Source organism: Pongo abelii, chromosome 20 (assembly GCF_028885655.2).
Source record: "Pongo abelii isolate AG06213 chromosome 20, NHGRI_mPonAbe1-v2.0_pri, whole genome shotgun sequence".
NCBI classification, from domain to species: domain Eukaryota; kingdom Metazoa; phylum Chordata; class Mammalia; order Primates; family Hominidae; genus Pongo; species Pongo abelii.
The window spans coordinates 63,890,935-63,905,547 of NC_072005.2; the positions used below are offsets into that span (position 1 = coordinate 63,890,935).

Genomic DNA, 14,613 nt, shown 5'->3' on the forward strand with positions numbered 1-14,613 from the left:
ATGTTGCCCAGTCTGATCTGGAACTCCTGGCCTCAAGCAATCCTTCTACCTCAGCCTTCGGAGTAGCCCTGATCAATCCATTGTTGAAGAATACATGGATGTTACTTTGCAGTCTGTCATCCTGAATTTGTGTTCACTTGACATTGCCTAATTATTAGTTTCAGCTTACCCACTTTTTGTCAGTAACACGCAGAAGAGACTGTGGCCTTCTTACTGTATCATATCAGGAAGCATCTCACACTGGTTTGTGCCATTACTGGTGCAGTGACTTTCAGCCACTTGGTTAAGGTGGAGTTGGCCATATTTCTCCACTGCAAAATTACTGATTTTCCTTTTGTAATTAATAAGTGTGTGTGAGTAGATTCTTTGAGATGAAGTATATATCTTGTTCTTCCTCGAACTTAAAGGTTTTTTTTTTTAAGTGAAAGCAAGTTTGTTAAGAAAGTAAAGGAATAAAAGAATGGCTACTCCACAGGCAGAGCAGTGTCACTTTAAGGTTACGACGTCAAGTGATTTTTGTCCAAATCAATAATTACTGTGATGATTGAAAAAAGATGATTACCAAGTTTATTTTCATTGTCTCAAGGTCCGCTGAACTCTGGATCTAGGCTGTGTCAACAGGGTAGTGTGGTACCCCCTGTACCCATCTCTGCCTCCTACAGTCCTTTTCATTTATTTTGTTTTTTTATAATAGAGGCAGAGTCTTACTATATGCTGTCCAGGCTGGTTTCAAACTCCTGAGCTCAAGCAATCTTCCTGCCTTGGCCTCCCAAAGTAGTGGGATTACAAGTGTGAGCCACCACTTCTGGCCAAGTCCTTTACCATCTGCAGAAGGCTTAGCTTGCAGTTTCAGCAGAAGGATAGACTCCCAGGAAGACCGTGAGACAGATTTGGGGCCCAGTTGATAATATCAAGTACACTGAATTTGACTATGTTCACCACATTCTGGCTCCAGACAAATGAGAGTCACTAGTGAAGTTGGTGCCATTTTGTGTATCTTCTGTACCTAAGGAGGAAAAAAGATAGAGGAAAGAATGTAAGAGGTCAGCTTATATTCACAAACATGGACGTCAAGCTTTTCCCACCTTTTCTTTTCTTTTCTTTTCTTTTTTTTTTTTTTTTTTTTTTGAGATGGAGTCTCACTCTGTCACCCAGGCTAGAGTGCAGTGGCATGATCTTGGCTCACTGCAAGCCCCGCCTCCCAGGTTCACGCCATTCTCCTGCCTCAGCCTCCCTAGTCGCTGGGACTACAGGCACCCGCCACAATGCCCGGCTAATTTTTTGTATTTTTAGTAGAGACGGGGTTTCACCATGTTAGCCAGGATGGTCTCGATCTCCTGACCCCATGATCCGCCCGCCTCGGCCTCCCAAAGTGCTGGGATTACAGGCGTGAGCCTCCATGCCCAGCCCCAACTTTTTCAATCCAATATGGAACCTACTACCTCCTGGGAAAGCCATGCCCCCGCTGTCCCTGGCAGACCACACCTGAGGATTCATTCCTCCTCTCACTCAATCACACCTTCAACAGAAGTGTATTGAGCATTTCCTTTGTACCAGGCACTGGGGATACAACAGTGAATTTGTATCCATGGGGTTGCTGGAATCCAGCTGGAAAGTGGGCAGTGGATTCTTCAGAAGGTCCACAGGCCTGGGAAGAGTCTTCGGGGACTGTGAGCAATCCCATGGTACCGTGGAGCACTTGGGTGGGAATATCCTCCACCTCCCAGGAGGAGCTATTGGCTCCACCATGACAAAGCACTGGACATCCAAGGGTTCCGCTTGTGAACCACATTGGAAACAACAGGCTAGTTACCTTGTAGTCCCTCAGGAATCTTGCCCTGCTCTTCTTGTTCTAAGGATGCCACAGCTTCCCTTTTTCTCTGGAGAAGTAATCTAGATCTTCGATTTTGGAACCAAATCTAAGTGGGTAAGACAAAGAAACTTAATTTAAACAAAGAATGTTGTGTAAAACTCATGATTGCTTTCTTCTCTTTTTTCTTTTCTGTTTTTTGAGACAGCGGTCTCTCTCAGAGTAGCTAGTACTACAGGTGTGCATCATCACATTAAGCTAACTTTTAAACTTTTTGTAAAGATGAGGTTTCACCACATGGCCCAGGCTGATCTTGAACTTCTGGGCGCAAGCAATCCTCCCAAGTAGCTGGGACTAGAGGCACACTTGACTGTGCCCAACCCAAAAAATATATATATATATACTTTTTTTTTTTTTAATACGGAGTCTCGCTCGGTCACCCAGGCTGGAGTGCAGTGGCACAATCTTGGCTCACTGCAACCTCCACCTCCCAGGTTCAAGCAATTCTCCTGCCTCAGCCTACCAAGTAGCTGGGATTATAGGCACCCACCACCACACCCGGCTAATTTTTGTATTTTTAGTAGAGATGGAATTTCACCATATTGGCCAGGCTGGTCTTGAACTCCCGACCTCAGGTGATCCACCCACCTCAGCCTCCCAAAATGCTGGCATTACAGGCGTGAGCCACTGTGCCCGGCCCAACATTATTAACATTTTATGACATTTGTGAGAGTCTATAAGGCCTAAAGAAAACACCCAAAATTCTGAAACTCACATCCAGTCCCTTTGTGATAGGTTTTAGATCCTGAATGTTCCCAGGTCCACCTCATTACAATACTAGTCTTTCTCTAAAGTGACATCCTACATTGCAGCTCTTCCTACTGCCTGAAATTTTTTTTTTCTATCTCTTTTTCTTCCCCTCAGAAATGCCCATTTTACTTCCAAGGCCCAGAATAGAGAATGTCTAGGAAAACATTCTTCATCCCACAAGACAAACTTAATTTCTGTTCCTTCTTTGTGCCCATAAATTATACATATAGGCATGTAAAACTTATGCATACATACTCACATAATTTGAAATAGCGGTTCATATATACTTATATGCACACACTCACAAAAACCCCTCACCTTCCAGCAGCTACTATTTTTTTGAGACAAAATCTCACTCTATCGCCCAGGCTGGAGGGCAGTAGTGCGATCACAGTTCACTGCAGCCTCAACCTCCTGGGCTCAAGTGATCCTCCTACCACAGCCATGTGCCAGCACACCCAGCTAACTTTTAATTTTTTTCATAGAGTTGTGGTCTCCCTGGTCCTCCTGCCTCAGCCTCTAAAACTGCTGGGATTCCAGACATGAGCCACCATACCTGGCCACAACTCTTTTTATTGAGACAGAATTTCTCCCTTGTTGCCCAGGCTGAATTGCAGTGGCGTGATCTCTGCTCACCACAACCTCTGCCTCCTGGGTTCAAGCAATTCTCCTGCCTCAGCCTCCAGAGTAGCTGGGATTACAAGCATGCAACACTATGCCCAGCTAAATTTTTGTATTTTTAGTAGAGACGGGGTTTCTCCGTGTTGGTCAGGCTGGTCTCGAACTCCCGACCTCAGGTGATCCACCCGCCTTGGACTCCCAAAGTGCTGGGATTACAGGTGTGAGCCACTGCGCCCAGCCACAACTCTTAATAGTGTGAAAATGGCAGTTAAGTTTCAACATTGGTTTTGGAGGAGACAAACATTCAAACCATAGCAATCACTACCTAGTACAGTACCTAGCACATAGTTGATGCTCCGAATAATGCAAAATGAAAGAAGGAGAGAATGAAAAATGAAAATGAGATGAGGAAAGTAAAAGGAAAGAACCATCAGAACCACTAATGTGCATTCATGTCCTGCTTACAGGAGGGAGCACTGGTTTAAACGCACGCACACCCTACACAGCAGTCTGACAATTTTATTCCCTTTTAAGATGTGTCAGGAATGAATCCTCGGACAGACTGGTACATTTCTCTGAGCTAAATGTGAAATGTCTAAAGTGGACCTCATAATTTTTTTTTTTTTTCAAGACAGAGTCTTGCTCTGTCGCCCAGGCTGGAGTGCAGTGGTGCAATCTCTACTCACTCCAACCTCCACCTCCCAGATTCAAGCGCTTCTCCTCCCTCAGCCTGCCAAGTAGCTGGGACTACAGGCGTGCGCCACCATGCCCAGCTAATTTTTGGATTTTTGTAGAGATGGAGTTTCACCATGTTGGCCAGGCTGGTCTTCAACTCCTGACCTCAGGTGATCTGCCCACCTCAGCCTCCCAAAGTGCTGGCATTACAGACGTGAGCCACAGCAACCAGCCTGGACCTCATAACTCTAACCTCAGGGCATAATTAGAAGATCTGAAGGATACAGTAGACATAAAGACTTCAGTCAAATAGGCCGGGCACAGTGGCTCAGCCCTGTAATCCCAGCACTTTGGGAAGCCAAGGAGGGTGGATCACCTGAGGCAAGGAGTTCAAGATCAGCCTGGGCAACATGGCGCAACCCTGTCTCTACTAAAAATACAAAAAATATTAGCCAGGTGTGGTGGCACACACCTGTAATCCTAGCTACTCAGGCAGCCGAAACACAAAAACTGCTTGAACCTAGGAGGTTAAGGTGGCAGTGAGGCAAGATTTCGCTGCTGCGCTCCAGCCTGGGTAATAGAATGAGACCCATCTCGGAAAAAAAAAAAAAAAAAAAAAAAAAAAAAAAAGGCTTTAGCCAAATGCCTGGCTTATATGCAATGTTAACTAATATTCACTCACTCAACAAATTCTCATTGGGTGTCATGTGCCACGCACCGTTCAGGGCCCAAGGAATACAACATTGCTCAAGACAGACAGAAAATACCAGAAGGGGATGTGAGATTGAGTCCTGTGGGCACTTGGGGGTAGAAGCCAGCAGACAGGGAACAGCTGTGAAAGACCCTGAAATGTGCCCAGCATGATGAGGAACTGCCTGAGGCCCATGTAGCTTCCCTTCCTGTATATCTAGATCCCTAGGAGATGGGACAACCACACTTCTTATCACTCACTTGGACTCTTGACTCCGGAACACCGATTTCTTTAGCAAGTTCTTCTCTGGAATCAATCCCAGGGTATGGGTTTTTCATAAATGCCTTGATGAGAGTGTGTAACTGAGAGGCGCTGTAGGTAGTACGACATCGTCTGGCTTCTCTACCTAGGGAAGGCATGGAAAGATGGAGGGGGGCGGTCAAGGAATATTGCAAGGGTCCATTCACATATTCAAAAACAGAACCCAAACTTGTCACTCTCCCTCCAATTTCGATCCCACTGACTCCTCCTGAGAGGATCTTGTCCCAGGTTCCTTCCAGGTGGAAGGTTCTAGAGGAGACACAGGATGATATGTCTGGGCTTCTGGACTCCAGTAGAAAGAAAGTAGGCAAGAGGCTGGGTGCAGTGGCTCACGCCTGTAATGCCAGCACTTTGAAAGGCTGAGAGGGGGCAGATCACGAGGTCAGGAGTTCAAGACCAGCCTGACCAATATGGTGAAACCTCGTCTCTACTAAAAGTACAAAAATTAGCTGGGCGTAGTGGCGCACACCTGTAAATCCCAGCTACTTGGGAGGCTGAGGCGGAAGAATTGCTTGAACCTGGGAGGCAGAGGTTGTAGTGAGCCAAGATCAAGCCACTGCACTCCAGCCTGGGTGACAGAGTGAGATTCCATCTCAACAAATAAATAAATAAATAAATAAATAAATAAATAAGAAAGCCTGGGAAGAGGGCAGGGAAGAACTTCTAGGGTGCAATGAACCCTTTGCTGCCATAAGACCCTGAACAGGAGGTCATCAGGGAGGAGACATTCTTTTTTCAAAGTAGCAGTTGGCTCCACCATAGAGAAGCTCTGCTGGGGAACAGAACTAAGAGGGTTATTTACTTTGAAACTGCACACCAGGTTGACCTTGCCCCTGGCTCTGGCTTGATTCTAAAGTCTCAGCTTCTGGTCTTTTCTGGAATCCGTGCCTAGCTCTTCGATTCTGAAACCAAATCTAAGTGAGGAAAAGAAAAGGAGAGAATTACATGTTAATATCATTTAAGCTACATCACTGCCTGTTCCCAAAGTGAGCAATTCTTATTGGGCCTAAGCCCAGGATTATTACTCACTTCCGCCACATTCTACCAAGTCCTTTTTTTTTTTTTTTTTGAGATGGAGTCTCACTTTGTGGCCCAGGCTGGAGTGCAGTGGCGTGATCTCAGCTCACTGCAACCTCCACCTCCTGAGTTCAAGTATTCTCCTGCCTCAGACTCCCAAGGAGCTGGGATTATAGGTGTGTGCCATCATGCCTGGCTAATTTTTGTATTTTTAGTACAGATGGGGTTTCTCCATGTTGGTCAGGCTGGCCTAGAACTCCTGACCTCAGGTGATCCACCCACCTCGGCTTCCCAAAGTGCTGGGATTATGAGCATGACCTACCACGCCCGGCCCATCTACCAAGTCTTTGGTCAAGACTTGGCATTCACATCCAGGGCAACATTGTGTGACAACATCATCTCTACTAAAAACAAAAAAGTAAAAAAAAGAAAAACAATTAGCCAGCCAGGTGCAGTGGCTCATGCCTGTAATCCCAGCACCTTGGGAGGCCGAAGCAGGCAGATCATGAGGTCAGGAGTTCAAGACCAGCCTGGCCAACATAGTGAACCTCCATCTTTACTAAAAATACAAAAAAAATTTAGCTGGTCATGGTGGCAGGCGCCTGTAGTCCCAGCTACTTGGGAGGCTGAGGCAGGAGAATCACTTGAACTTGGGAGGCGGGGGTTTCAGCGAGCCAAGATCACACCACTGCACTCCAGCTTGGACGACACAGCGAGACTCTGTCTCAAAATAAAAAAAAATTAGCCGTGGTGGCACGTGCCTATAGTCCCAGCTATCTGGGAGGCTGAGGGAGGGTTGTTGAGCTCAGGATTTCAAGGCTTCGGTGAGCCTTGATTGTGCCCTTGCACTCCAGCCTGGGTGAGACAGTGAGACCCTGACTCAAAAAGATGAAAACAAAAATAAAAATAAAAGATTGGGCATTCAGCGTCTTCACAATCTGCTGCCAACATAATTTGCTCTAATTATTAATATTTAATTGGTAAACAGCTGCTACAATTATTACATGTTCAAAAACCAGCTCAAGTATCTCCTCCTCTGAAGGTACGCCTACACGCGTTTTCTCACCTCCTGTGAGCTCGCTCATCCTCGGTATCCACATCTGTGAAGTGAGGCTAAGACCAACACCTTCGTGGGTTTATTGAGGGTCAGTTGAGATACTCCCCACCAAGCCCTCAGCACATGGGTACATAGTATGGGCTCTGTTAATGGTTCTCTCTCCTGCCTTTCTACTTCCAGTCCTGGAGATATCGAACTTTAACTTACCTGGATTCTGGACTCTTCTGTATTGATTTCTAAAGCAAGTTTTTGTTTGGTAGCATAACCTGGGTAAGGCTTTTGATTGAAGGTATCGATGAGGATTTTCAATTGTTCTTCTGTGAATTTTGTGCGACAGCGCCTATGATTTGTTGTTACCCTCTCTGTAGGAAGATTACAAAAGAAGAAGCAGGTAATAGGTTAATTTATATACTCAAACTTCAGGTTCAAGCTAGTCTCTCACTTCCTTTTCCCAAATCCACTGGAATCCACTCCAGGAGAACTACCCTCATACAATTATGGAGCTCTTGAACACACAATGGTGATTTTTCAACTTCTTTAGCTCATCTGAATGCCATACTAAGAAGTCAGGGATTCTCTGTTTTGAAAAACCATTAAAAACCATTGTGAGCCGGGCATGGTGGTTCCCAGCACTTTAGGAGGTCAAGGTGGTCAGATCATGAGGTCAGGAGTTCGAGACCAGCCTGGCCAACATGATGAAACTCCATCTGTACTAAAAATACAAAAAATTAGCCAGTCATGGTGGCGTGTGCCTGTAATCCCAGCTACTCAGGAGGCGGAGGCAGCAGAATCGCTTGAACCTGGGAGGCGGAGGTTACAGTGAGCTGAGATCGTGCCATTGCACTCCAGCCTGGGTAACAGAGTGAGACTTTATCTCAAAAAAAAAAAAAAAAAAAAAAAGCTGGGCGCGGTGGCTCACACTTGTAATCCCAGCACTTTGGGAGGCCGAGGCGGGTGGATCACGAGGTCAGGAGATCAAGACCATCCTGGCTAACATGATGAAACCCCGTCTCTACTAAAAATTCAAAAAATTAGCCGAGTGTAGTGGCAGGCGCCTGTAGTCCCAGCTACTCCGGAGGCTGAGGCAGGAGAATGGTGTGAACCCAGGAGGCAGAGCTTGCAATGAGCCGAGATTGCGCCACTGCACTCCAGCCTGGGTGACAGAGAGAGACTCCGTCTCAAAAAAAAAAAAAAGTAAAATAAAAAATAAATAAAAATAAAAATATGTATGTCATGAAAATGCCAATTTTTTTTTTTAAAAAACAATGTGTTCTGTTCATATGGATTAGAAACAATCTAAGTCAATAATGCATGCAATATGTCATTATAGTGATGAAACCATAGAAACGAAGAGTTTGTGATACAAGGACCATTTCAAACCCTTTCAGTTTTTCAGGTCAAAATTCCTTGGTGCATATATTTTATTTTTATTATTTTTATTTTTTCAGGCAGGATCTCACTCTGTCGCCCAGGCTGGAGTGCAGTGGCACAATCATGGCACACTGCAGCTTTCACCTACACAGGCTCAGGTGATCCTCCTACCTCAGCCTCCTGAGTAGCTGGGACTACAGGTGCACACCCCAACACCCAGCTAATTTTTCTGCTTTTTGATAGAGTTTCACCACATTGTCCAGGCTAGTCTCAAACTCCTGGGCTCAAGCAATTCCCCAGCCTTGGCCTCCCAAAGTGCTGAGATTACAGATATGAGCCACCACCCCTGGCCGGAGCATATTTTTTTACTTTGACCTCCATTGCTCAATAGCAATAACAGGCAAACAGTATCAGTTTCCAAGGTATTTTTAAAAACACCACAGGGAGGACAAAATTAACTGGAAAAAGAATTTCATACTTTCAGTAGAATTTTCCAATAGGAAAAAAAATACCACATCACATAATTTTCTGGATAGGACATCTCCTTGAAATAACCAAATCTGGAAAGCATTTTGGAACATACCATTTTGTAACAGAATTAGACTTAGTGAATTGAGATGAGAAGAAAATTTACTAGAGATGCTAGGAGTTCAGTTAAAAGCCCAACAGCTTTTTTGTTTGATCTTTGAATGCTTGCCCTTGTCTTCAGTTTCACACACCTGGTCCATTGCTTTGTTTTTTGTTTTTTGTTTTTTGTTTTTTGTTTTGAGACGGAGTTTCACTCTTGTTGCCCAGGCTAGAGTGCAACGGTGCGGTCTCGGCTCCCTGCAACCTCCACCTCCCAGATTCAAGTGATTCTCCTGCCTCAGCCTCCGAAGTAGCTGGGGTTATAGGCACACGCCGCCACGCCTGGCTAATTTTTTGTATTTTTAGTAGAGACAGGGTTTCACCATGTTGGCCAGGCTGGTCTCGAACTCCTGACCTCGTGATCCACCCACCTTGGCCTACCACAGTGCTGGGATTACAGGTGTGAGCCACTGCACCTGGCCCCTGGTCCACTGTATTTGACTGAAGGAGGAAGGTTCAACTTTTACAAGTTCAATGAATTGGCTCATACAATCCGCCTTTGACATTACCCATCATTCCTCTTGAACCTGTCCATCTCCTTGACCTCATCATATGCGACATTCCAGTTGGCTTTATACATTGCAATGTGTACTCCTGCCATGATATCTAACTTCCATCTGACCCCCAACCCAGCCAACTTCTTCCTTCTCCAGAGTTTTCACTTGCTCCTCCCTCTACCCACAAGGCTCTTCACACAATGATGGATGAGATCACCTTGCTCAGGTCTCAGCTTGCACACCATCTTCTCAGAGTCCCTCCCTGACCCTCTGGTCTAAGGTGGTCCACACCCCATGCCATGACCTCTCACTTTACCACCACGCTTAGCTAAGTTTTTGATATTTTGTAGAGATGGCCTTTCCCTAGGTTGCCCAGGCTGTCTGAGACTCCTGGCCTCCCCATACAATCCTCCCACCTCAGCCACCCCAAGTGCTGGAATTACAGGAATGAGTCACATCCTCTCTCTTTTTTTTTTTTTTTCTTTGAGACAGAGTCTCACTCTGTTCCCCAGGCTAGAGTTCAGTGGCACAATATCGGCTCACTGCAGCCTCAGCCTCCTGGGTTCAAGCGATTCTCCTGCCTCAGACTCCCGAGTAGCTGGGATTACAGGCACCTGCCACCATGCCCGGCTAATTTTTGTATTTTTAGTAGAGACGGGGTTTTGCCACGTAGGCCAGGCTGGTCTGGATGATCCACCCACCTCAGCCTCCCAAAGTGCTGGGATTACAGGTATGAGCCACCACGCCTGGCCAATTTCTTAAACTTTTTTAAAGGGTAGTTGTCACATGGAGTCTGAAAACATATCAGTGAACTTTCCTTACTGCGTTATATTAAAATACATTTTTGTCTTACATTTTTTTTCAAGTTTCCAACACATTATCTCACATTTTGAAAGGCTCTTTTACCTATCGATGATTTTGTAGCCTCTTGCATTGATCATTTAAAACAACAGTTTAGGCTGGGCGTAGGTGGCTCACACCTATAATCCCATCACCTTGAGAGGCCAGGACAGGTGGATTCCTTGAGTCCAGGAGTTCAAGACTATCCTGGGCAACATAGCGTGACACCATCTAACTCATTCTACAAGGCCAGTATTACTCTGATACTCAAAGCAGGCAAATAGACACATCAAAAAAGGACAACATCCCTAATGAACATTGATGCAAAAATCCTCAACAAAATACTAGCAAACTGAATTCAACAGTACGTTAAAAAGATAATTCCTCATGACCACATGGGATTTATCCCATGGATGCAAGGATGTCTCTGTACCCCATAAATACATATACTCACTATGCACCCACAAAAATTCAAAATCATTGGCTGAGCACAGTGGCTTACGCCTATAATCCCAGCACTTTGGGAGGCCGAAGCGGGCAGATCACCTGAGGTCAGGAGTTCGAGACCAGCCTGACCAACATGGAGAAACCCCGTCTCTACTAAAAATACAAAATTAGCCAGGCATGGTGGTGCATACCTGTAATCCCAGCAACTCGGGAGGCTGAGGCGGGAGAATCGCTTGAACCTGGGAGGCAGAGGTTGCAGTGAGCCAAGATTGCACCATTGCACTCCAGCCTGGGCAATAGGAGTGAAACTCCGTCTCAAAAAAAAAATTTTTAAATAATTTTTTTCAAAAAAGGCTAGATTACTGTAGGATTTTAGTGGAAACAAAAATTTTTTAAAGATAAAAAATATTTTAAAATAATAAAAATGTGAAAGGCTAGTTACGCTGGCAATTCAAATAATTACATATATCCTTCTTTTCCAGACAAGCATCCTATTCCAGTATGAAGCACAGGGTTTGATGCATATGTCCCTTTTTGTTACACAGGATATTAAAAGGTGTAATCAAGGGTTAAAGTTTAATAAAATCAATAATTGTTACTGCTTAAGGACATTCCTAAGTGAAACTGCTTTTTGTTCTTGCACTGAAAGTATGAGGGTAACCACAGTAACTACCAGTACAATTTGGTTATACTGGTTTGATGTTCTCTGAGGTACCAGCAGATTTACCCATCATTGTTTTTGTATCATCAGTGCAAGTGTAAACACACCAAAAAGGAAAATGTCTTAGTATAATTAGGAAAATTAGAACCTTATAGTTCCTGGAAAGGGCTCTGGAGCTCCACAGACCATACTTTGAAAACAAGTGCCCTAAAATAAATCTTCTATTCTTCCACATATTGGTAAGTAACACCACATCTTTCAAAAGACCACTTCATAAGATTTACATAGACCTGCCCTAATGCCTTGAGAAATTGATCCTCTCTGCTTTTGTAATTAACCTCAGAAAGCCACTCCTAAATCCATTTTGTTTTTCCTCAACTTCTACATTTCTGGAGTAGAAAAAATATATATACATATATTTATATATATAGTCATTCTTTTGACTGAATTCTAATTTCTAACACTTTACCTTCTCCACACAACACTCACTTCCAGAAATGGCTAGGTAAGTCCTAGTAGAATTAACTAGAATATTTTCATCTAATTTTTCAATGTTAAAAAATTATTGAACACCTATTAAAAGCCAGACCCTATTCTAGGCACCATAAACAAAACAGTTAAGATATCCTTGATCTTTAAGGAGCTGAAAGATATCAAGCAAACAAGCAAAAGATGTAGTGTATCAGATGATGAGTATTTCCACAGCAAAGAAGAATCAAGTGGCAAGAGTAGAGAGTGCAGGGGTGAGGTCACAGTTTTAAGTGCAATAGTTAGGGATGGGCTTACTGAGAAAGTATAACATGAACAAAGGCTTGAGGCAGATTAGAGAGTGATCAATGCTGACGTTTGACAGACACATTGCAGGAGGTGGGGAGAGGCCCTGGGCTGGGACGCTGCCTGTCCTATTTGACATAAGGCAAGGAGGCCAGAACATCTGGAGAAAAAAGAATAAAAGGGAAGCAGACGAGGTCACAGACCATACCGGGTGCCACGTTATTTGGGCACGATAGGGCCAGGTGCCTTTTCGTTGAGAGTTTTAAGCAGATAAGTGACATAATTTATGTATATATGTATGTATGTATGTATTTATTTTTGAGATGGAGTCTCGCTTTCTGGCCCAGGCTGAGGTGCATGGCATGATCACGGCTCACTGCAACCTTCACCTCCTGGGTTCAAGCAGTTCTCCTGCCTCGGCCTCCCGAGTAGCTGGGACTACAGGCGCCTACCACCATGCCTGGTTAATTTTTGTATTTTTAGTAGAGACGGGGTTTCACCATGTTAGCCAGGCTGGTCTTGAACTCCTGACCTTGTGATCTGCCCACCTCGGCCTCCCAAAGTGCTGGGATTACAGGCGTGAGCCACGGTGCCCAGCTGCCATAATTTAATTAACAGTTTAACAACATCACATGAGGTACAGCGTTGAGAACAGGTTGGTGGAAGCAGAGAGATCAGTTAGGAGAAGACTGCAATAATCTCATGCAATGGACCAATAATCTAATGAGAAGGACAAAGAAATTGTCAGATTCCTTAAATATTTGAACGTTAAAGCCATCAGAATGTCCAGCCTGACTATGTTATGAGGGAAAAAATGGAGTCAGGGGTGTTTTCTAGATATGAGGCATGACCTGGCACCTCCTGAGCTGGAGAAAACAGTGGGAGGAATAGTTTAGATATGAACATAGGAAATTCAGTGTTTGGAACACGTTGAGTCTGAGATGCCTGTTAGAGACAAGTAGGCAATTAGATAAAGTCCAAAGTTCAGGAGAAAAGTTCAAACGTTCTGTAGAGAGAAATCAGGAAAGTGCTTTCCAGATCTGGAATCCTTGATTCCAAGGATATTTTGAGCTCTAAACTTTGTGATGTGTCCCATAGCTGCTCTCTTTTAGCATCTGTCTCCCTCTCCTTTTTTTCTTTTCCGCTCCTTCCTCCCCTCTTCCTTCCTGAAGCTCAAATATGTCTTATTTAGTTCTTGAATATCTGTACCTTTCTGAAATTACCAATGCTCAAATGCACTGAAAACAGCCTATTTTCATAACATCACATCAGAGAAACTGGTTTTCCCTTATCCAGATACAGTTATTTTAAAGTTTAAAAATGGAACTCTCACAACTCTGACAAGACTACTAGGTTTTTAGCCCTACTTTTTCCCCAAACCAATAAAAGCTCAGTCAAGCACAAGGGAACTTACTGTGTGAATAGGTGTCTTCGGCCATGCTGGAAGAGAGTCCTGAAGGCTGAGCCACTGTCTGGGAGACAAGTCACTCTGCACAGAGACTGGGTTTTATATGTGTAGCCAGGTGGTCCCGCCCACTTTTTTAAACCATTTACATAAATCTCTAGTTCCACCCTTAGTAATTGTATCACTCCTTAGAAACATGTATCCTCCATCTAAAAAGGACTAGATAGGACCCCTTTCCATCAATTGATATTTAATAATTTACACCAGTGTATAAATTATTACCAACACCTACACCTAAGCCATCACAAGAAGAACATTTCCGCCCATGCCAACTCATATACACAGAGTCATGCTCCTTGGCTCCCCCAAACCCCTTGTGGGAAAAAAATTCCTCCCAAATCACTGGAACCTGAACAGAGAGACAAGCTTGCAATAGCTCCCAATTTTTTAAAAAAGAATATTTTTGAGTACTATTCTGCTTACACATATTTTTCAATGTTTATTATATACATATAGTCTTTTGTAAATGGGATTTTTATGCTTTCCACCTATCTTTTGACATAGTGGCCTCTCCTTATAAATTAAAAGTGTTATTTCTAATTAGTATCACATAAGAGTGAGGCTAGTGAGACAGGAACAAAATTTAAGGGGGTGCTAAAAATTCTATGATCAAGATAAATAGTATTTGAAAGCAATATATATTTTAAGTAATGTAAAAAGTCCATCTTAACAAAACATAAAAATTTTAAATAAAAAGAAGATCCTACTCTGCACGTGCACGACCCTACAAGTTATGCAAGTGAGGGTACCTGTGCATTGAAAAAGATGTCTCACCATTGACCAGTCATTGATCAGTCATTGATCAGTCTTGAGGGAAGCTGGCTGGTGGCTGTCACTTTTTATAGCTGTAATCTACAATAGTGCAGGATAAAAGGGAAAATTTTATTACATGTATATATTTGTGTAATTTTTTAAATGTTATTAAGAGC

At 43.8% G+C, this 14,613-nt stretch overlaps 1 protein-coding gene across 1 annotated transcript; it reads right to left on the reverse strand.

Moving 5' to 3' along the window:
* Window positions 1-544: 544 nt before the first annotated feature.
* Window positions 545-13,700, reverse strand: DUXA (double homeobox A). The gene is made up of 6 exons (XM_002829853.4): window positions 13,634-13,700; window positions 7,210-7,364; window positions 5,731-5,842; window positions 4,868-5,013; window positions 1,814-1,919; window positions 545-1,006 (listed from the first exon to the last, which is right to left on the reverse strand). Exons 1-6 carry the CDS (start codon window positions 13,656-13,658, stop codon window positions 936-938), a joined length of 615 nt encoding a protein of 204 aa, XP_002829899.1. The 5' UTR covers window positions 13,659-13,700; the 3' UTR covers window positions 545-935.
* Window positions 13,701-14,613: the final 913 nt, after the last annotated feature.